A 23,000-nucleotide genomic window follows, 5' to 3' on the forward strand; every position below is an offset into this window, starting at 1 on the left:
TTTTCAAATTTACCCTTTTTTAAAATTTTATTTTTTTATGTTAGTCACCGTACAGTACGTTAGTTTTTGATGTAGTGCTCCATGATTCATTGTTTTTGTGTAACACCCTTACTCCTTCTCATCAAGATTTGCTTTGATGAGCAAAATAAAGCAGTCAGAGAAAGACAAATACTATATGATTTTACTCATCTGTGGAGTTTATAAAGAAAAAAGAAAAACCAAATGAGCAAAGAGAAAAAAAAGAGTTAAACCAAGAAACACTCTTAAGTATAGAGAACAACCTGTTGTTCCCAGAGGAGAGGTGTTTGGGGGAATGGGTTGAATAGGTATTAGGGATTAGGTCATGCACTTGTGATGAGCACCAGGTGTTGCCTGGAAGTGTTGAATTGCTAGATTGTACACCTGAAATGAATATAATAGTGTATGTGGACTAATTGTAAATAAAAATTTTAAAAATGTTTCCTTGGAAGAATTTCTTTTTCTTTTTAGAATTTTATTTATTTGTATGTATGTGTGTGTGTGTGTGTGAGAGAGAGAGAGAGAGAGAGAGAGGCAGAGGGAGCAACAGGCCCCTGCTGAGCAAGGAGCCCAATGTGGGACTCAGTCCCAGGACCTTGGGACCATGACCTGAGCCACAGGCAGATGCTTAGTCGACTGAGCCGCCCAGGTCTCCCTGGAAGGCTTTCTGATCAACAGTCAAGTTCTTTATATTTCGTGGTTTTGTGTTTCAGTGCCAGCAAAGCTTTTTCAGATTGGCATGTCTCATGTTGGAGGGAATGTGTATCGCACTTGTAAACTACTCAAGTGACACTTGAGGAACAGGGAGGATTAGAAGGGAGAAACTCCATGAACTTCCCACTGAAGTCTGTATTTGCTCAAGATTGAGACCAGTGAGCCAGCATCACCTCACTGGGACAGCGTTTCTACAAAGGATTGAGAGACAGCAAATACAGAATCAAAAACAAGATGACAATTCCAAACTATATGTTGGTTTTAACCCAGGACCCTAGGTCTGAAAGGAGCCAACTGAAAATATTTATTGGCATTTGTTTGGACTGAAGGCAAACCCGGAGTCCTGTATGCCTTCTGGAAGTGTCCTCCTCCAGTGGCTAGGAGGAAAACAGTCAAATACTGCGGGAATGCACTGCATGAAATCATTGAGCACATTTGGGAACATAGAGTACACTGAAGAACATGAAGTAAGAGAGAACTTGTTGTAAGAATAGGAATACTGACAGGATATTTCAAAACAGTATTGTTACTTCAAAAGAATTGTTTAGAACTATATGGGTTATCAGTAATGGTCTGTTGTGTTGTAAATTCAGAAACCATGCGTTTGGATTAGAATCAGGATTCAGTTAGTAGTTTCGGTAAAAGACAGACTTTTGAGGTGCTGCCTCCGTGTCTTCAAAAAGAGTTGCCATAGCTGACCTGGCATGATATTTATCCTTGTCCTCCTTAAATAAGAACCATCAGGAAAGCATGAAAAGTCTGCCTTGGTTAGAGCAGTTTGCTGAAAGTCGTCACAGGGAGTCAACAGTTGATCTGTCAGTGTGAAGCAGCTGTGATGGATTTCATATGTGAAGGAGGGGAGAAGAGGGCCAGGGTTGAGGCTATTGGAACCAGAAAGAGTTATGTGAGGAGTGGTAAGCAGGAGGATTTCATAGGAGGTGAGGTGACTGGAAAATGTTGAGTGTGAGGAGAATTCAGAAGGGCTTCTACTACATGGGGCCCAGGGATGGTTAAAGGGGAGGCTGTGATGAATTCTTCAGTGGCCTTATCCCAGAGGGCCGTGGCGGGAATTGCTCTGAGGAAGGGGGTACATCCCCCAGCCACAGCATCTCCCTGTTGACTCTAATACTCTATGGGGTGATGGTCCCCGAGTTTGGTGTTGAGCACTCCAAGGGCATTCCCTTCCCTGTCACATAGAGAGAGGAAAAAGGGAAGTTGATAATTAGGAAGTTGGAGGTCAGGGTCTGTTGTTAGACTTTTGTTTAAGGTTTCAAAGTCTAGGTCATCCCCCTTTTTCTGAATAATTGTGTTAGGTTTGTCATTTTTTAGTAAACTGTATAGCAGCTGAGCCTTAAGAGAGAAGTTTGGAATCCATTGTTGACAGTAGCCAGACAGTCCAAGAAAGCCTGCTCATTGGTGCTTAAGGTTGTGGGAAATCGAGGATGCCTTGAGTCTACCTGTTTCCAGCTGTCGTCCTTGTTCTGAGATCAGGTGTCCTAAATACCTAACCTGAGTTTGAGCAACTGGAGTTTTTCTTTGGAGACTGGATGTCCCTTTTAAGGCCAAAAGTTTTCACAGGGGGATGCTGTCTTCCTGTGCAGAGGTGTGAGGGGGGGAGCAGAGATGCCAATCACCTACATATTGTAACAAAGGAGAGACCACAGCACACATTTTATCATCCAACTCAGCCATTAAGGTTTGTAGGAAATAGGAAGCATTCTGTGAAACCATGGGCCCTTACAGTCCACGTGTATTGCCATTCTCTAAGGTCAATGCAAATGATCGTGGCAGTCCTTATCAACTGGAATACTAAATACAGCACATTGGTCAATTACAGTGAGGACTTTGGTGTCAGTTGGGTGGATGCCAGGGTGGGAGGGTTGGGAATAAGGGGATGGCGAGCATCTACAGTGTTAATTATTGCTTAGAGGTCTGGACAAAGTCCCATCCCCAGTGGTTGGGTTTTCTGCCAGGTATAATAGAGGTGTTACATGGATAGGTGCAGGGGATCATGAGGCCCTGATCCTTGTAACCCTCTATTAGGGGGTTGATGCTTTGAAGTCTTCTTAATTTATAGAATTTACTCTGCTGAACTACACCATTATTATACCATTAGATTATCATTTTGACTGTTTTGTCATAAAGTATAATTTTGTTAAAAAATATTGTTTCTCCATCAAATGCAATTTTGTTTCTCCCTCTTCTAGGTAAAGACTCAAGCATTTGAAGGTAAGATTTCAGTGTTCTGTTTTCCTGGTAGTCTTTTCCTTTTTTTTTTTTTTAATTAAATTTTATTATGTTGTTAGTCACTGTGCAATACAGCATGAGTTTTTCATGTAGTGTTCCATAATTCATTGTTTTTGTATAACACCCAGTGCTCCATGCAATCCATGACCTCCTTAATTCCCATCACTGGACCAACCCATCCCCCTACCCCTCTCCCCTCTGAAACCCTCAGTTTGTTTCCCGGAGTCCATAGTCTCTCATGGTTTGTCCCCCCTCTGATTTCCCCCCTTCATTTTTCCTTTCCTTCTCCTAATGTCCTCCATGGTACTCCTTATGTTCCACAACTAAGTGAAACCATATGATAATTGACTTTCTCTGCTTGACTTATTTCACTTAGTATCATCTCCTCCAGTCCCATCCATGTTGATGGAAAAGTTGGGTATTCATCCTTTCTGATGGCGGAGTCATATTCCATTGTGTATATGGACCACATCTTCTTTATCCATTCTTCTGTTGAAGGGCATCTCGGCTCTTCCCACAGTTTGGCTATTGCGGACATTGCTGCTATGAACATTGGGGTGCATATGGCCCTTCTTTTCACTACATCTGTGTCTCTGGGGTAAATACCCAGTGGTGAAATTGCTGGGTCATAGAGTAGCTCTATTTTTAATATTTTGAGGCACCTCCACACTCTTTTCCAAAGTTGTTGTACCAACTTGCATTCCCACCAACAGTGTAAGAGGGTTCCCCTTGCTCCACAACCTCTCCAACATTTGTTGTTTATGGCCTTGTCACTGTTTGCCAGTCTAACTCGTGTAAGGTGGTATCTCAATGTGGTTTTGATTTGAATTTCCCTGATGGCTAATGATGATGAACATTTTTTCATGTGTCTGTTAGCCATTTGTATGTCTTCTTTGGAGAAGTGTCTGTTCATGGTCCTCTGCCCATTTTTTGACTTGATTATTTGTTGTTTGGATTTGAGTTTGGGAAGGTCTTTATAGATCTCGGATATCAGCCCTTTATCTGTAGTGTCATTTGCAAATATCTTCTCCCATTCTGTGGTTTGCCTGATAACCTTTTTTTTTATGTAAAGATTTTATTTATTTGATAGACAGCATGAGCAGGGAGTAGGGGCAGAGGGAGAGGGAGAAGCAGATTGCCTGCTGAGGAGGGAGCTCAACATGGGTTTCTTTCTTTCTTTATTTCTTTTTTAATATTTTATTTATTTATTTGACAGTGACACAGCGAGAGATAAAGCACAAGCAGGGGGAGTGGGAAAGGGAGAAGCAGGCTTCCTGCTGAGCAGGCAGCCCGATGCAAGGCTGGATCCCTGGACCTTGGGATCATGACCTGAGCCAAAGGCAGATGCTTAAAGACTGAGCCACCCAGGCACCCCGCCTGGTAATCTTTTCTTAATACAACTGTTTGATGTGGTTTCTAATCCAGCTAGAAGTAAATACATTGACTTATCTGATCAGGTTAGCCCCTTAACTCTTCATAGTTGCTTTTCCTGGTTTGAGGCATAGGTGACAGCACAGTTTGGGTTGCCACCAATTGTGACAGGTGACCAGGTGGAGGAACAGACTACACAATTAGGGAGAAGCAGATGAGTTTACCTCTGGTTAGAAATGTTTAAGAAGCCAGTGACTATGTGAGTGTGAAATCTGGCTGGTGTACGTTGACATGACTTGGCTATTGGGGGAAATGTACAGATTAAGGCTCTCTGAGCCTGTCAGGAATCTCAAGGCTTAGAGAAGAACCAAATATTGCCAGACAAAGTGTGTGTCACAAGAGAAGTTTAAAAAGCGTGTGTTATGAGTCTTGAGGGGAGGGAGACTAAGGCCAGTGGAGAGAGAGGGGAAGTGGACAGGATGCAAAATGGGGATAATGAATTGTGTATGGGCTTCAGGGACTGTGATGATTAAGTGACCTGGCACATAATAGGCCCTCAAATGCTGGCGTTTTTATGAGTACACTATTGATGGTATAGAAGAGGTGACCTCTGGGCCACAGAGCTCTCCCACTGTATAGAAAGAAGATCAATTTGCAGTTTGGGGTACAGCAGTCGAATTAAATCCATGTGAGAAGATTCTGGAGTCTTGGGCCCGGTTCTGGGTGCTTTACATGTGCTATCCACTTGTAAGGTGAGCGTTTCCTGGGTGTTGTTTACCAGTAATGCAGGTGGTGACGTTTGCATTTTGGCCCTTCAACATCTTGTGATTTAGGAAGATGAGGAATTAGCCGGTGCCTCTAGCCACTAGGTGGTAAAGCAGACATTGCACCCAAGTGTGTTTGATTCCAAGACCATGTCCATCTGTGCGTCCCACTCTGGTTCTCATGGAGGGGACTCTGCTGGGCAGCAGAAAGACATTGGAGGTCTCTGAGTACCAAACAAGTGACATTTAGAATAATTACTCTCTCTCTATTTTTCAAGGCATGGGGGTGAAAGTGGGGGAAAACCTGGAAGAACTTAGGTGGGTTATTTTTAATAGGGATTTTGATTTTTAACCTCTGTTTTTAAATTAATTGCACTGATTTATTTATTTGATAATGGAGGAACAGAATATAAGGAAATAGGGTACTTGATTTTTGTCCATTTCTCTGCCGGTGAAGACAGCAATTTCAACTGTTCATATATTCTAAGATGAGTGTTGCTTAATGATGGGATATTAGGCTAAGAGCTTTTACTGTGTTTCCCCTAAAGATTAACCTCATTGAAATGAGGTTCTTATTTTCATATTTGTTTCCAACATTTAATGCTACTAACTAAAACGTGCTTTCTTCACAGACCACAGTAATGCTCAAATGTTACATGCGCCCATAGTGCGGGATCACACGCCTTTTCTGTTGATGCAGTGGCTAATTTGATTTTATTGGTTTGGTACTCATCTTAGAGATCGCCTTTTTGTCTTTTTGGTTAATTTAGATCAAATTTCTGAATAGATTAAGAATTGCATGAAGGAAAATGTAGAACTTGCAGAAACAATATGCATTTTTGAACAGAAGGTACAATCACCCCCCCATTTTTTTTTCATTTTTATGGTTTCACGTGGAATGATGTCCACTTCCAGGTCACTGATTTTGCCATCTCCTCTTTCATCCTAGTGCCCCTTTCATTCCATTCTATACCAGGCTGAATTTAAAGCAAGCATCACATATGTAAAGTGTTGCTTCCTTTATTTCCATAAGGACTTACCCACGGGAGATCGGTTTTGCTGTCACCATAATTAATTTTTTGAATTCTGAATCCTCTATTATATATTTGTGTAGATCAATGAAGCAAAGAAATGTACTCAAGAAACCATGTGGCCAAAGAAGCTTCCCTCTTATGGAGCCCATAGACTAAAGGTAAAAAAAAAAAAAAAAAAAAAAAAAATCCTTTCTTTGTCCTGGATTACACTCTCAAAACAGAGGTAAAAGTAATGAGTATGTATTCCTGATGTCTGTATGTTCTGTTGAAGAATGACCTGGACACACTTGAGAGCGCTAATGCAATCCTTAGTGACATCACTCAAAGTGTGCATGCTCAGTTGTAATGTGAGAGAGATCAGAATGTCATAGTCTCATGACTGCCATACGTCTATCATTGTTAAACTCTAGATATTGGGTAGGAAATATCTGGAGAAAAACTGAGGTGCACCCTGATGGTATCTTGCTGCAGACAAGATGGGAGTTAATGGCTGGCAGGTGACTGGGGGGTGCCAGCAGTCGCAAATCCCGTGAACTCAGTTTTCCTTCCTTTCCTTCTTTTCTTTTCTCTTCTCTTCCCCTCCCCCTCTCTTCCCTTTCCCTTTCCTTCCTTCCTCCCCACCTCCCAGGTAAAATCCTTTTCCAGGAGACAATATCCTGACAGTGGAGCAATTCAGATCATTGTTTTTGTTGTTCAGCATGGTTTGCATTCTTCTCAACTAGTGTCTTTGAGGTAGGTGGCACGAGTTCCCTCGGGAACTGTACGAAATGTCCAGTAGTTAATAGCACAGTGTTAATGACACCATGTCCCGGAAGGTGTCTCTATGACAGTGTCATGGCCCCAGGCTTGAACTGAAAATTCAGGGGTCTCAAGAGAACCTAGACAAGTCAGGAAGCCCTGCTTCATCCTTATGCGTTTAGTAGTGATGAGTTGGTCAGGCCTGGTTTCCTACATTGTAATGAAATACGCTTATGCCATCCCAATCACCAGGGTCTGGGTGGACACATAGTGCATCTCATATGTGCTTTTTATATTTATTTGATGTATTGATGAGTAGCAATAGGGAGCTGTGAAGAGCAGCTTAGAGCTGCTGATGACTTGCCAGCAGGCTGAAGTTTGAGTGGTTTTAGTCCCTTACTGGGGGCCGGGGGCATCAATTCGTCCCTGCGATTGGGTTTGTGGATGTTGCGTTTATGGGGAAGGTATGTGGGGACATTCGAGTCCTGCCTTCAGATTCCTGGGAAGGAAGAAAGGCAGAATTCCACATGGGCTACGAGGTATAGATGTTTCCTTTCCCACTTAGGAAGCTGGGACTGAAAGAATGTGAGCAGGGGGGAGGGGAGAAACTGAAATTTGTTGCAGAAAAGATAGGGAACCACAAAGGAGTTCAGCTCCTAACCTCAGCGATGAACGCTGGTGGATGATTCTGAAACTGGGTATGGTGTTTAGACCAAGCTCACACACAAATAACCACCACTGTTCAGAAGACACTTACACAGAGATTTTATATGTGAAAAAACATTTTCCAGATGTTCAGTTGAAAATATTCAACAGTTAAGTTACCGTGGACAGGTAAGGAGCACGATGTGAAAAGCAGCAGTTTAATTTCTGCTGCAACATCCCCTCGATCGGCTTCTTGTTCCAGTGGGCAATCGCTGTGTCTCCTGGAAATAATCACAAGAGGTTACTAGAGGAAACAGGTTATCTCGCAGAGGTGACAGGACTCTGTTTCCTCAGAAGTCCCCAGGTAGCAGGGCACTTTGGGTCTGTCCCTTGTGAGTGGTGGAGCTCACGCCCCGCTGCTGACTGCCCCCCCCAAGCAACCTCTCTGTTACACTTAACTTGAGAGTGGGTGTGAGAACACACATGGGTCAGGGCCCCTTCCACCTTGACACAATGTTGAAGGCTGTGTTTTTCTTTGATTTGAGAAAAATAACATGAATAGAATTAGAGATGAGAGGCTGTATGTCCTGGTAAGCTTTCTTGATTTGTCTTTGCGGATAAATATTCCATAGACAATCTGCTTTAAGAAAGCAGACATTTCTTTCCTCTTTATGGAGATCCCTTTTCCTTTTCCAAAAAATTTTTGTGTTGTCAACTACAGTTCCCCAATAGGGAAATGAATCCTTGTGTAATTTCAGTCCTCTGCTGTTATTTTATTAGGTAGTGTCGTGCTAAAACTTTATAAGAAATTCCACGTAGAGACTAATACTATAGTAATGAGGAAAGATGAATTCTTTGAGGTAATTTCTGGTCATGAATACTTACATCTTCCCCTGTCAGATACACAGAGCAGATAATATACAGTAAAACACCTGAATAACCCACCCACATCTTGTAGAATGGACAGGTGCTGTTTGTGCTGATGGCTTACTGCCTGAGGGATGGGTAATTTTTAATCTGATAAATTTTCATTTCCTGTGTTGTATATCAGGAAACCTTTGTTTCATTGTTGATTTCCAACTAGTTGATCTCTGACCTCTCCACAGTTGATTATCAAATATCTAACCAAGGCCTTCTAGAGCCTTCCTTAAGACTGAGGGAACAGGTCTCCCTGTAGTCCAAAGGGGTCACCTGAGGCATGTGGGAAACCCTCTGTCTCTCGCAAGGGAACTGAGTGTAGGAAGCAGTGTTAAGATGGTGAAAACCATGGAGGGTTTTTGTCTTTTTCCACCCAGTCTATGCAAATCAGAATAAACCTCCATCCCTTCTCTGGCCGCTATCAAATGCAGGACCTGGTGCAACTTCCACGGGAAACAATAGCTCGGTCCTTAGTATGGACACAGAGAGGGTCAAGGTAAATGCTGTGACAATTTTCCGTTGTAACTATTTCAGGAAACTTTAATCTCTTTATACAGTGCTCTCTCCTGGCCTCGTCTCTAGTTTGTGTGTTCTAGGATGTATCTACTGTATTACTTAGAGTAATTAATTACTTACAGGGACGTCTTGATGGACAAATGACTAATCAGCTGATGATCACACATAACTGTGCTGTCATACATTTGGTATCTTTTAATTATTAGGGCGGAAAGGTGGTATCACTCAGCTAGGACCATAAGGTCTCACACAGTCAAATAACTTGTAGCTGGTCTTGAGTTGAACGTTACTTACCAACATCACGTAACCATAAGGTGTCATAAGTGGTCACAAGATAGAATTTTAGAGTAGCACGCATACGTACTTGTAACCATATAAAACAGATAAAAAAGTAGCTTAACCAGCCCCCTCCCCCATAACCTTAAAAGGTACACAAATACTTACTGTTGTCCTGCCAAACCCAAAAACACAACTAAGTATATGCAACAGATATAAGGTTAAACATCTCAAATTTTACATGATTGACTACATAATCCCAATCACTCATAACACCAGCATACTATTTTAGTTGAGAATCTATCTATAGACAGACAACCTTTAACTCTAAATCCCCCCTGCTGCGTAATCTTACCATGATAGGGCTAAACGACCAATGCTTAAATTTCACAACATAATACTACAAGCCATGACAGATCTTCACAAGGGACACCTGTTACTGTAGCTTAATACAGAAAGCAAGGCACTGAAAATGCTTATGTGAGTCATTAGACTCCATAAGCACAAAGGTACGGTCCTGGCCTTGCCATGAATTCTTCATAAGATCACACATGCCAGCCTCTGCCTCCCAATGAAAATGCCCTCCAAATCACAAATGATTAAAAGGAGCAGGAATCAAGAACACTATACAATAGCTCGCAACGCCTTGCTCAAGCATACCCCCACGGGATACAGCAGTCATAAAATAGGCCATGAATGAAAGTTCAACTAAGCTCTGTTAAAATAGGTTTGGTAAATTTTGTGCCAGCCACTGCAGTCATTTGATTAACCCAAATTAATAGGCCTGTGGTGTAAAACATGTTAAAGATGTTTCCATACAAAAGTTAAGACTTAACTAAGCCGTAAGAAGCTACAATGACCACAAAAAGAGGCTACGGAAATGACTTCAATCCTTCTGACTACACAATAACTAAAACCCAAACTGGGATTAGATACCCCACTATGCTTAGCCCTACACATAAATAATTCACTCGACAAAATCATTCGCCAGGGAACTACTAGCAACAGCTGACAACTCAATGGACTTGGCAGTGCTTTATACCCCTTTAGAGGAGCCTGTTCTATAATTGATAAACCCCGATAAACCTCACCACCCTTGCTAATTCAGTCTATATACTGCCTTCTTCAGCAAACCCTTAAAAAGGAAACAAAGTAAGCACAATCATTACACAGGAAGAAATTAGGTCAAGGTGTAACCCATTGGGTGGGATGAATTGGGCTACATTTTCTACTTAAGAACACAACACCCAGGAAAGTTTTTATGAAACTAAAAACCAAAGGAGGATCTAGTAGTAAATTAAGAATAGAGAGCTTAATTGAATGGGGCCAGGAAGCACGCACACACTGCCTATCACCCTCCTCAAGTCATAGAATCTAAATATCACATATTAAAAGCACTAAAACACAAGAGGAGACAAGTCGTAACAAGGTTAGCATACTGGAATGTGTGCTTGGGCAAACCCAAGTGTAGCTTAAATACAGCATCTGGCTTATACCCAGAAGAGTTCATAATAAAGATGACCACTTTGAACCAGAGCTAGCCCAAACAACTATAAATTACCACAGGACAAACAGTTATAAAAATATAGGAGAAATTTTAATTGGAGCTATAGAGAAAGGACCATAAGGGAATGATGAAAGAAAAATTAAAAGTACTAAATAGCAAAGATTAACACTTTTACCTTTTGCATAATCAATTAGCTAGACTAACTTAAAGAGAATTTAAGCTAAGCCCCTATCCCCCACCAAACCAGAGGAGCTACCTATGAACAATCCACCGGGATGAACTCATCTATGTTGCAAAATAGTGAGAATATAGAGGTGAAAAACCTAACAAGCCTGGTGATAGCTGGTTACCCAGAACAGAATATCAGTTCAACTTTAAACTTTACATAAAATACCTAAAAACTGTACTGTAAGTTTAAAATATAGTCTAAAAAGGGGCACCTGGGTGGCTCAGTCGTTAAGCCTCTGCCTTTGGCTCAGGTCATGATCCCAGGGTCTTGGGATCGAGCCCTGCATCGGGCTCCCTGCTCAGCGGGAAGCCTGCTTCTCCCTCTCCCACTCCTCCTGCTTGTGTTCCCTCTCTCACTGTGTCTCTCTCAAATAAATAAAATCTTAAATAAAATATACTCTTAAAAGTTACAGCTTTTTAGAAAAAGGATACAACCCTGTTTAGAGTGAATAAATACACCCATATAGGCTTAAAAGCAGTCATTAAGAAAGTGTTCAAGCTCAATAAAGTTAATACCAAAACTATTTAACTCCTTATCTAACACTCAGTTAATCTATTATTATGGAAGCAGTAATGTTAACAGGAGTAACAAGAATTCTTTCTCCTTGCATAAGCTTATATCAGAGCAGATAACCACTGAGAGTTAACAAAATAAAACGTATCTAACAAATCACTTAATCAAACTAAATGTTAATCCAACACAGGCATGCAATTAAGGAAAGATTAAAAGAAGAAAAAGGAACTCGACAAACACAAACCCTGCCTGTTTACCAAAAACATCACCTCCAGCATTTCCAGTATTGGAGCACTGCTGCCCACTGACATTCCTTAAATGGCCACGGGATCCTGACCGTGCAAAGGGAGAGCGTAATCATTTGTTCTCTAAATAAGGCCTTGTATGATTGGCCACAGGAGGGGTTAACTGTCTCTTCCTTCCAATCAGTGAAATTGACCTTCCTTGAAGAGGCAGGGATTAAAAACAAAAAAATAGACCAGAGGACCCTTTGGAGTTTGAATTAACTAGCCCAAAGAAATTCCTCAATCTAACTGACCAGCAATAACAAAGTTCTATATGGGTTCGCAGTTTAGGTTGGGGTGACCTCAGAGAACAAAATAAACTCCAAGTGATAGAGACCTAGACTCACCAGTCAAAATATTATTATTTGTTGATCCAAAAAATTTTGATCAATGGAACAAGTTACCTTGGGGACAACAGCACAATCCTATTTGAGAGTTCATATTGATATTGGATCAGGACATCCTAATGGTGCAGCAGCTGTTAAGGGTTCGTTTATTCAACAGTTAAAGTCCTATGGGATCTGAGTTCAGACTGGAGTCATCCAGATCATTTTCTATCTATTTAAATAATTTCTCCCAGTTCGAAAGGACAAAAGAAATAAGGACTAATTATTGAAGTGCCTTCGACTAATAGATGATATTATCTTAATCTAACCAGTTGACTGTATACTCTGGTTTCTCTTCAGATCGTATAGATCTTTTGCCTTTAACCAGTTGACTTTAAATCACACCCAAGATGCCTGGGTGGCTCAGTCGTTAAGCATCTGCCTTTGGCTCAGGTCCTGATCCCAGGGTCCTGGGATCGAGCCCCTCATCGGGCTCCCTGCTCCGAGGGAAGCCTGCTTCTCCCCCTCCCATTCCCCCTGCTTGTGTTCCTTCTCTTGCTTTGTCTCTCTCTGTCAAATAAATGAATAAAATCTTTAAAAAAAAAAATAAAAAGTCATGCCCAAGAGAAGGGCTTGTTAGGGTGACAGAGCCTGGTAATTACATAAAACTTAAGCCTTTATTCCCAGAAGTTCAATTCATCTCCCTAACATAATGTTTGTGTAATCCGCATTCTCTCGCTAATCATTCCTAGCCTTCTCACTGTGACGTTCTTAACCCTAGTAGAACGAAAAGTACGAGGGTATGTACAACTTCGTAAAGGACCAAATACTGGAGGCCCGTGTGGCCTTCTACAACCCATTGCCCATGCCGTAAAACTTGTCATTCGAGAACCGCTACAACCACTCCTCTATATCCATATTTATTACGGCACCCATTTTAGCCCTAACACTTGCTTTAACTCTATGAATTCCCCTACCCACACCATACCCACTGAATATGAACTGAGGTGTGCTATTCATATTAGCTGTATCAAGCCCCCGCGGTATACTTCATCCTGTGATCGGGATGAGCCTCAAACTCAAAATATAACTCAACTGGAGCTCTTCGAGCCACAGCTCAAACAATCTCATGTGAAGGAACACTAGCAATTTTCCTTTTTTCATCCCACTAATAAATGGATCTCTCACACTCTCAACACTAATCATTGCCCAAGAACACCTATGATTCATCTTCCCCGCATGACCATTGGCCATAATAGGATTCATCTCAACCTTAGCAGAAACAAACCAAGCCCCATGTGACCTAACAGAAGGAGAATCCAAACTAGGATCTGGGTTCAACCCTGAATATGGAGCAGGCCCATTTGCCCTATTCTTCCTAGCTGAATCTGCCAACATCATCATCATAAATATTCTCAGAACAATTTTATTCTTTGGCACATTCCACAGCCCGTATATACCAGAACTGTTATATACCATTAATTTCACCATCAAAACTCTGCTCCTAACAATCCCCTTCCTATAAATTCGAGTATCCTACCCATGATTCCGATTATGATCAACTAATACACCTACTATGAAAACATTTTCTACCCCTCACACTAGCCTTATGCATGTGACATGTATCCCTACCCATCAGTACAGCAAGTATTCCAGCTCAAACGTAAGAAATATGTCTGACAGAAGATTTACTTGGATAGCATAAATAAGAGAGATTTAAATCCTCTTATTTCTTGAATGATAGAAATCAAACTTCATCTTAAGGAAAAAAAAGTCAAAAATCTGTGCTACCCATTTACACCATATTCTACAGTAAATTCAGCTAAATAAGTTATCGGTCCCATACCTGGAAAAGGTTGGTGCCTATCCTTCCTAGGATAATAAAACCTAATAAAACTTATTCTCATTACCATTATAGTAACCGTTATCTCAGGAACTATCTTTGTAATATTAAGTTCTCAATGACTCATAATCTGAATCGGTTTTGAAATAAAGATATTAGCTATTATCCCTATTCTTATAAAAGAATTTACAAGCCACTGAAGCATCTACAAAATATTTAACACAGGCCACCGCATCTATGCTCCTTATAGCAATAAGTATTAAACTATTGTTCTCCGGACAATGAAAATTTTCAAAAATTCCTAACCCTGTTATATCAACCACAATAATTATTGCCCTAACAGTAAAACTCGGATTGTCCCCATTCCACTTGTGTTCCGGAAGTAACACAAGGAATTTTATCATCTTCAGGCCTAATCTTGCTAACGTGACAAAAACATCACACCACTAGCCATTCTGTGTGAATCTCACCATCCATCAACTCCAACCTATTAATAGCAATAGCCATTACATCCATACTCCTAGGAGGTTGACGAGGACTTAACCAAACTCAATTATGAAAAATCTTAGCCTACTCATCAATTGCCCATAGGATGAATAGCAGCCATTAGAGTGTATAACCCTATGATGATCCTTAACTTGACAGTTGACATCATAAAAACACTCACTACATTCATATTATTTATATAAAATCCATCCACAACAACACTACCATTATCCCACACATGAAGTAAACTACCACGTATTAAATCACTAACCTTCATATTAATACTGTCACTGGGAGGCCTCCCCCCACTTTCAGGTTTCATCCCCAAATGAATAATCATTCAAGAAATAAAAAAATGATAGAATTATTATCCCAGCACTAAGAGATATTACAGCATCACTAAACCTGCTTCTACATTCAACTAACCTACACTACAGCACAAACTATATTCCCTTCGATGAGCAATATAAAACGACAATTTGAAAATAGAAAAAAGATAACCTTCTTACCGCCACTGATTGTAATCTCAACCATATTGCTCCCACTAACCCTACTAGTATCAATTCTGGACTAGAGGTTTAGGCTAAGAAGACCAAGGGCCTTCAAAGCGCTAAGTATTATCAAACTCCCGAACTCAAATTTAAGGACTGCAAGAATCTATCTTACATCAGTGGAATGCAAATCAAACACTTTAATTGAGCTAAGCCCTTACTCGATAGGTGGGCTTCCATCCCGTGAAATCTTAGTTAACAGGTAAATACCCTAATCAGCTGGCTTCAATGTACTTCTCCCACCACGTAGGGGAAAAATGACGGAAGAAGCCCCAGTGGAATTGAAGCTGCTGCTTTGATTCACTGTGATATTACACTGCAGAGCTTGGCAGGAAGAGGGCTAAACTTCTGTTCTTAGATTTGCAGTCTAATGGTTTTCTAGCCATTTTATCGATGTTCATATATCGTTGATTACTTTCCACAAACCATAACCCTGGCACTCTTTAAGTCTTATCTGGTGTGTGGGCTGGCATGGGAGGTGCCACTCTTAGTCTCCTGATCCGTGCTGAATTAGGTCAGCCCCATGCTCTACTAGGAGACGACCAAGTTTATCATGGAATCTAACTGCCCATGCACACGAAATAATTTTCTTTGTAGTTCTACTGATTGGAGGTTTCAGAAATCGACTAAGCCCTCAAAGAACGGGCACTCCAGATGTAGCATTCATCCAAATAATTAAGATGAGCTTCTGATTACTCCCACTATCTTTTCTGCTATTACTTGCCTCTTCTATGGTGGAAGCAGGTGCCAGAACCGGATGAACTGTCTACCCTCCTCTGGCCGGCCGTCTAGCTCACATAGGAGCACCTGTGGATCTAACAATCATCTCACTACATCTAACAGGTATGTCCTCAATTCTAGTAACTATTAATTTTATTACTACTATTATTAATATAACACTCCCCCCCTGCAATCCCAATACCTAACCCCCTTATTCACAGGATTCATCCCAATGACAGCAGTTTTGCTGCTCCTATCACTACCATATTGGCACCTGGAATTGCTATACTGTTGACAAATTAAAACCTTAATACTACATGCTTTTTTGCAGAGGAGGGGACCCCAGTGTTTATCAGAATCTATTCTGATATTTTGTACACCACGAAGTAGGTGTCCTCATTTTACAAGGTTTCAGGATAATTTCACCTACTGTTCATGCAAAAAAGGGCCCTTCAGGTATTTGGCAATAGTCTGAGCAATAATATCTATTGGTTTCTTTGGCTTTATCATATGGCCCACCATATGTTTACTGTAGGGATAGACGGTGATACACGAGCATACTTTACATCAGCTACTATAATTATTACTATTCCAACAGGAGTCAATAAATTCAGCTGACTTGCCACCCTTCATGGAGGAAATATCAAGTTATCTCCTGCTATCCTATGAGCCCTAGGTTTTATTTGCCGATTTACTATAGGAGGCCTAACAGGCATTGCATGAGCTAACTCATCCCTAGACATTGTCCTCCACAACACATATTATTGTAGTAGCACATTTTCCTCTTTCCTCAACATTTTCTTGGCCATTCCGGAAAGCCTTAATGCTATTCTGATTACCCAGATGCATACACAAGATTAAATATGGTCTCCCCTGTGGGCTCATTTAGTTCATTAACAGTGGTAATATTAATGATCTTTATAGTTTGAGATGCCTTCACATCCAAACGAGAAATAGCAAGAGTAGAACTTACTACAACAAATATTGAAAGACTACATGGAAGTCCTCCTTTGACGAGGCCAATCTTAGTGCCGGCAATATGTCCTGAAGTGTAAAATGCTGTGAACTGTCACATAGTCAGGGTGTTATCTCCATGCAGCGGATTTCAGATGGAAAACTATCAACTGCATGGAGTCAACCGACTTTAACAAGACTGAGTTCACTGAAGTGAAAGCAGCAAAGGAGGATGCTTAGAAAGGCTGGTTTGCTGTGATGCCCTCACACTCTTCTGTTCATGGTGTTGATTTAAAGGGTTTTAACAGGACACCTGATTTACTCAAGAACACATGCAAAAAGACTCTTAGAAACTGAGTCAGAGGGTCTAGACAGAGAAGGACACATGCGTTTGCTTCTGGTCACTCAGGCAATCCTTCAGCAAATGCTTTCTGGAGCGGCTGTAATGGAGTGGCTCGGGTGGAAGGTGTAGAAGACAGAAAGGTGGTCAGGACACTGTACCCCCCCCCCCAAATAACTTACCAATGAACAGAACCAAGATGCCAATGACACAGGGCAGCTCCCACCCCCAGTGTGGGAAGGAATAACACAAAGCTGAGTCTCCAGGGAAGACAGGGAACAGTTTTGCTTTTCCACGTGAATGAGGGACTCTAAGGTCCTGATCTCCTCCTGAGAAAATAAAGGAAACACTGGACAAAAGAGAAAACTCGCATGAGTGAAGGCACCGAATTTCTAAAGAGCACGTGAAGGCGCATGAGAACCAGTTTGGGAAGAAGGAAGTCTAGGTGAAAGTCAGCCTCGCAGTGGGAGCCAATCTCCCCAGGACACATCAATATATTCTGGAACAGGCAACTGAACTATAAAGAAGCTGAACAACTTTATGGGCATGGGCTTAGAAGGAAACGAGTGAAGTTTAGGGTCAGCCAGCAAAGGTGAGCGCTGGTGAAACCTCAGGCTTTGGCTGGGACCCAGGAGAGTTACACCTAAAAAAAAATCAAGTGGATGGGAAATACCCTGGCCTTCTTAGGGACTGGGCTACAGTGACTGATGTCAGTTGTACACTGGATGAAGGGATCCGGGACTGCTGGAGCCCCAACCCACTTTCCACAAAGAAACTTCTAGTGTTTCTGCAGCAAGACAATTCCATTTTTCTATCCACATTATTGACCCAAGTCTCGTACTGAACCAAAAGTGACTGAAATCAGGGCTGATAAGAATATGTGATGACACTGAAACCAAAAGGACAATTCAGACAGACCCAGAAGGGATCCAGTTATCAAAGTTTGTAATGATGGTACCTTCCCTCTTCTACTCCAAGGAGTCACACAACAAGCGCGACAAGCAGTTAGAACAGAAAGGGAAATGCAGGTTACACACATCAAGGCAGGAAGGGCAGGCACAATTCTACAGAATGCATTTGGCATAATACTCGAGATCTAATTCTAAAAGAAATACAAGTATCTAGACAGGCCGTCACATAACTTCACACAACAGTATTTGTGACAATTCACACAGGAATAGCTTACTCTTCTGCAGCCAATTGTCTTTGTTTAGAGAAATCCACCACAATATCCAGTTTCCTCCTCAGCATTTTCAATTTGGCGTCTTGAGTTGTTTTCAAAGAACTCAGGGCATTGTAGTGGTCTTCCAATAATTCTTCACATTCTGGAAAGGAATGTGTGTATATGTGCAGATGACCTGAGAACTTGGGTTGGACGGGGAAAGGAGAAGGGCAAGACCTTGACGGCAGGAAGGCATTCTTTCCCTTCCCAATGCAAACTCATTGCCGCCATATGGGGTTTCTTCCTCCAAAATAACATACCCTGCAGTGTTCGTTTTTTGGCCCTCAAGGCTCTCTGCTCTCCATCCTCCAATTCTTCTTGGCCCTTTAGGACAGATATGAGAAAAGACATTCAAGAAATCATGATCACAAAACAATGTGAGGATGCCTAACAGGACAGGATAATGCAGTGCAACAAAGTAAGCCCTTAAGGCATAAGAGAATAAGGAGAAAGTAAGCAAAGTGGAAAATAGTTCAAGTCAAAGAACTCACAAATGGCTTTCTTAGTGGCTTTCATTCATATATATATGCACATACATACATATATACACATCTTCCCCTCTTCACATTGAAAATGCTCTGTTTGGCATTAAGAGGAAGGGACTGTACAATTGGGCCAGCCATCGCCCTTCCTCGCCAAGTGTCTTGTGGAGATTTTCTATAGATTTTGGAGGGCAGGGCTGAATGAGGGGTTCATTACCTCGCTATGAAGTCAACCATACTTCCTAGTCTTTGAAAGAGCAAACCTCATCATGGTGGTTCTAAGTGAAATCCCAGCTCACTGCTCCGTAGGAGTTTCAGTGCCCAGATGCCCACTCTCTACTGTGGTAAACAGCAGGCGAGGATGCTGCACTCACATCACCCAGTGAACCAAAAGCCTCTTGGAGCCACATTAAGGTAAAACTCAACAGCCAAGGGGGCGGAGCAAGATGGCGGAGGAGTAGGAGACCTAGATTTCGTCTGGTCTCAGGAATTCAGCTGAATAGGGATCAAACCATTCTGTACACCTACGTACTCAACAGGAGATCAAAGATGAGAGTAGCAACAACTATGTGAACAGAGAAGCGACCACTTTCTGGAAGGTAGGACGGGCGGAGAAGTGAATCCGAGGCGATATTCGGGAGGATAGGCGGCGGGGGAGGGGCCTCTGTCGGCCGCTTCTGGCAAGTGGTAGAGCCGCGGAGCACAAAATCGGACCTTTTAGAAGTCGGCTCCGCTGAGGGACGTCGCTCCAGTGGCTAAGCGGGGGGTGGAATCCTCCCGGGACAGTGTGGTCTCAGGACCCTTGGGGTCACAGAAAGACCGGGGAAGCCTGAGTGCGCCAGAGCTCCCAGGGATCGGAGCGGGGAAGCCGGCTGCAGAGACGGAGCCGAAGCATGGGCTCTGAGCTCGGGGTGCCATAAACTGTGATCCGCGGCCCAGTCGGGCCACTGCTCCTCCAGCAGGGACCCAACAAGCGGCAGATCCGGGGAGACTCCCCTTCCTTCCCGGGGAGGAGTGGCGCGGGAACGCACCGCAGGGATCTGCTGGGTTTGGAGACTCCACACGGGGTCGGATGCCAGAGATAGCAACGCTCGGTCACAGGCCGGGTGAGTGCGGAGAGCGGCCGGAGACCGGGGACACAGGAGTGACTTCTTTTCTCTGCGGGCGCACTGAGAAGCGGGGCCCCGAGTTCTCAGCTCCTCTGGGTGGAGATTGGGAGGCCACCATTTTTGCCCTGGTCCTCAAGGCTGTACGGAGAGCTTGCAGGGAACAAAAGCTCCTGAGATCAAACCCGAGCAGCTTGCTTAGCCCGGGCGGACAAGGGCGGGGCAATTCAGCCTCCGGCAAAGACATTTGGAAACCACAGCAACAGGCCCCTCCCCCAGAAGATCAGCACGAACAGCCAGCAAGCCAAGACCAAGTTTACCGATCAAGGAGAATGGGAGAACTCCAGCGCTAGGGGAATACTGCACATAGAATTCATGGCTTTTTTTTACCATGATTCATTAGTTCATCAAAGTTAATTTTTGTTAACTGATTTTTTTTTCTTTTTCCCTTTTTCAACCAACATCTTATCAATCTCTTTTTAAAAAAAATTTTTTTTTTATTTTTCATTTTTAGAGTCATATTTTATCCCTTCATAGTAGTTACCCTTATTTTTGGCATATATATATAAGTTGTTCTCTCTTGAAAATTTTGAGATACAGTTTCTTCTAACAGATAAAAATATACCCTAAATCACTAGTGTATGGCTCTGTTCTACCCTCCTGCCTGATCACATTCTCTCCCTTTTTTCTTTTTTTTTTAATCTTCTTTCTTTTTTCAAACAACTTCTTATCTTATCAAGTCCTTTTATAAAATCTTTTATAATTTTCATCTTTACAGTCATCTTCTATCCCTTCATTGTATCAACCCTTGTTTTGTACATATATGTCTTTCTTCCTTTAAAATTTTAGGAGGCACTTTTTTCTAACAGACCAAAATACGCCCAAAATCTAGTGTGTGGCACTAATCTATGCAGTAGCCTGATCATATTTGATCACATTCTGCTTTTTTTGTATTGTTCTGTTTTTGTTTTTATCTTTTTTTTTTCTCTTTCTTTTTTCTTTCTTTCTCTTTCTTTTCCCATGGTTTCAGGTCTTTTCTGATTTGTATACAGTATATTTGCTGGGGACGTTGTAAACCTGTTAGCATTTTGTTCTCTCATTCGTCTATTCTCCTCTGCACATAATGACAAGACGAAAAAAATCACCTGAGCAAAAAGAACAAGAGGTAGTACCGTCAGCCAGGGACCTACTCAATACGGACATTAGTACGATGTCGGACCTAGAGTTCAGAATCATGACTTTAAAGATACTAGCTGGGCTTGAAAAAAGCGTGGAAGTTACTAGAGAAACCCTTTCTGGAGAAATAAAAGAACTAAAATCTAAGCAAGTCAAAATCAAAAAGGCTATTGATGAGATGCAATAAAAAATGGGGGCACTAACTGCTAGGATAAATGAGGCAGAAGAGAGAATCAGCGATATAGAAGACCAAATGATGGAAAGTAAAGAGGCTGAGAAAAAGAGGGAGAAACAACTACAGGATCACGAGGGCAGAATTCGAGAGATAAGTGATACGATAAGATGAAACAACATTAGAATAATTGGGATCCCAGAAGAAGAGAGAGAGAGAGGGGCAGAAGGTATATTGGAGCAAATAATAGCAGAGAACTTCCCTAATGTGAGGAAGGAAACAGGCATCAAAATCCAGGAGGCACAGAGAACCCCTCTCAAAATCAATAATAATAGGTAAACACCCGGACATTTAATAGTTAAACTTAGGAGTCTCAGAGACAAAGAGAAAATCCTGAAAGCAGCTCGGGAGAAGAGATATGCAACCTACAATGGTAAAAATATTAGATTGGCAACAGACCTATCCACAGAGACCTGGTAGGCCAGAAAGGACTGGCAAGATATCTTCAGAGCACTAAACGAGAAAAATATGCAGCCAAGAATACTATATCCAGCTAGGCTGTCATTGAAAATAGAAGGAGAGGCCATCTTGCGTCCCCGCATGTGTGCACCTAATATCAGCTGGTCCGCCCGAGACCCCCTGAGCGCCAACCCTATTCCCCCGCGCGGTCCCATTTCCACTCCAACAAGATGAAAGAAACTATCATGAACCAGGGGAAACTCACCAAGCTGCAAGCACAAGTGCGCATTGGTTGGAAAGGAACTGCTCACCAAAAGAAGAAGGTGGTTCATAGAACAGCTACAGCAGATGATAAAAAACTTCAGTTCCCCTTAAAGAAGTTAGGGGTAAACAATATCTCTGGTATTGAAGAAGTGAATATGTTCACAAACCAAGGAACAGTGATCCATTTTAACAACCCCAAAGTTCAGGCATCACTGGCAGCGAACACTTTCACCATTACAGGCCATGCTGAGACAAAGCAGATGACAGAACTGCTACCCAGTATCTTAAACCAACTTGGTGCAGACAGTCTGACAAGTTTAAGAAGACTGGCTGAAGCTCTGCCCAAACAATCTGTGGATGGAAAAGCACCACTTGCTACCGGAGAGGATGATGATGATGAAGTTCCGGATCTTGTGGAGAATTTTGATGAAGCTTCCAAGAATGGGGCAAACTGAATTGAGTCAACTTCTGAAGCACATAAAACTTGAAGAAGTTACTCGGAGCTGCTATTTTATATTATGACTGCTTTTTAAAAATTTTGTTCATGGATCTGATAAAATCTAGATCTCTAATATTTTTAAGCCCAAGCCCCTTGGACACTGCAGCTCTTTTCAGTTTTTGCTTATACACAATTCATTCTTTGCAGCTATTTAAGCTGAAGAAGCCTGGGAATAAAGTTTGAAACAAGGTTAATAAAGTTCTTTGCCTAGGAAAAAAAAAAAAAAGAAAAGAGAAGGAGAGATAAAAAGCTTCCAGAACAAACAAAAACTAAAGGAATTTGCAAACACGAAACCAGCCCTCCAAGAAATATTGAAAGGGGTCCTCTAAGCAAAGAGAGAGCCTAAAAGCAGCAAAGATCAGAAAGGAACACAGACAACATACAGTCACAGTCACCTTACAGGCAATACAATGGCACTAAATTCATACCTTTCAATAGTTACCCTGAATGTAAATGGGCTCAATGCCCCAATCAAAAGACACAGGCTATCAGATTGGATTAAAAAACAAGACCCATCAATATGCTGTCTGCAAGAGACTCATTTTAGACCCAAAGACACCCCCAGATTGAAAGTGAGGGGGTGGAAAACCATTTACCATGCTAATGGACACCAAAAGAAAGCTGGG

The 23,000-nt window shown here is 41.9% G+C and overlaps 1 protein-coding gene across 2 annotated transcripts; it reads left to right on the forward strand.

Annotated features, from left to right (window-relative positions):
* The first annotated feature begins 21,841 nt into the window (after window positions 1-21,841).
* On the forward strand, window positions 21,842-22,330 carry LOC114203559 (transcription factor BTF3-like). 2 transcript variants are annotated; one of them, XM_088017090.1, is made up of 2 exons: window positions 21,842-22,226; window positions 22,284-22,330. In XM_088017090.1, exons 1-2 carry the CDS (start codon window positions 21,842-21,844, stop codon window positions 22,328-22,330), a joined length of 432 nt encoding a protein of 143 aa, XP_087873216.1. The 2 variants fall into 2 exon arrangements, with proteins under 2 accessions (XP_087873216.1, XP_087873215.1); XM_088017089.1 differs by having other exon boundaries at window positions 21,842-22,330.
* Window positions 22,331-23,000: the final 670 nt, after the last annotated feature.

This window comes from Eumetopias jubatus, unplaced genomic scaffold (assembly GCF_037043125.1).
Source record: "Eumetopias jubatus isolate StellerSeaLion01/CBP00866 unplaced genomic scaffold, mEumJub1_p1.0 scaffold_12, whole genome shotgun sequence".
In the NCBI taxonomy this organism is placed as follows: Eukaryota; Metazoa; Chordata; class Mammalia; order Carnivora; family Otariidae; genus Eumetopias; species Eumetopias jubatus.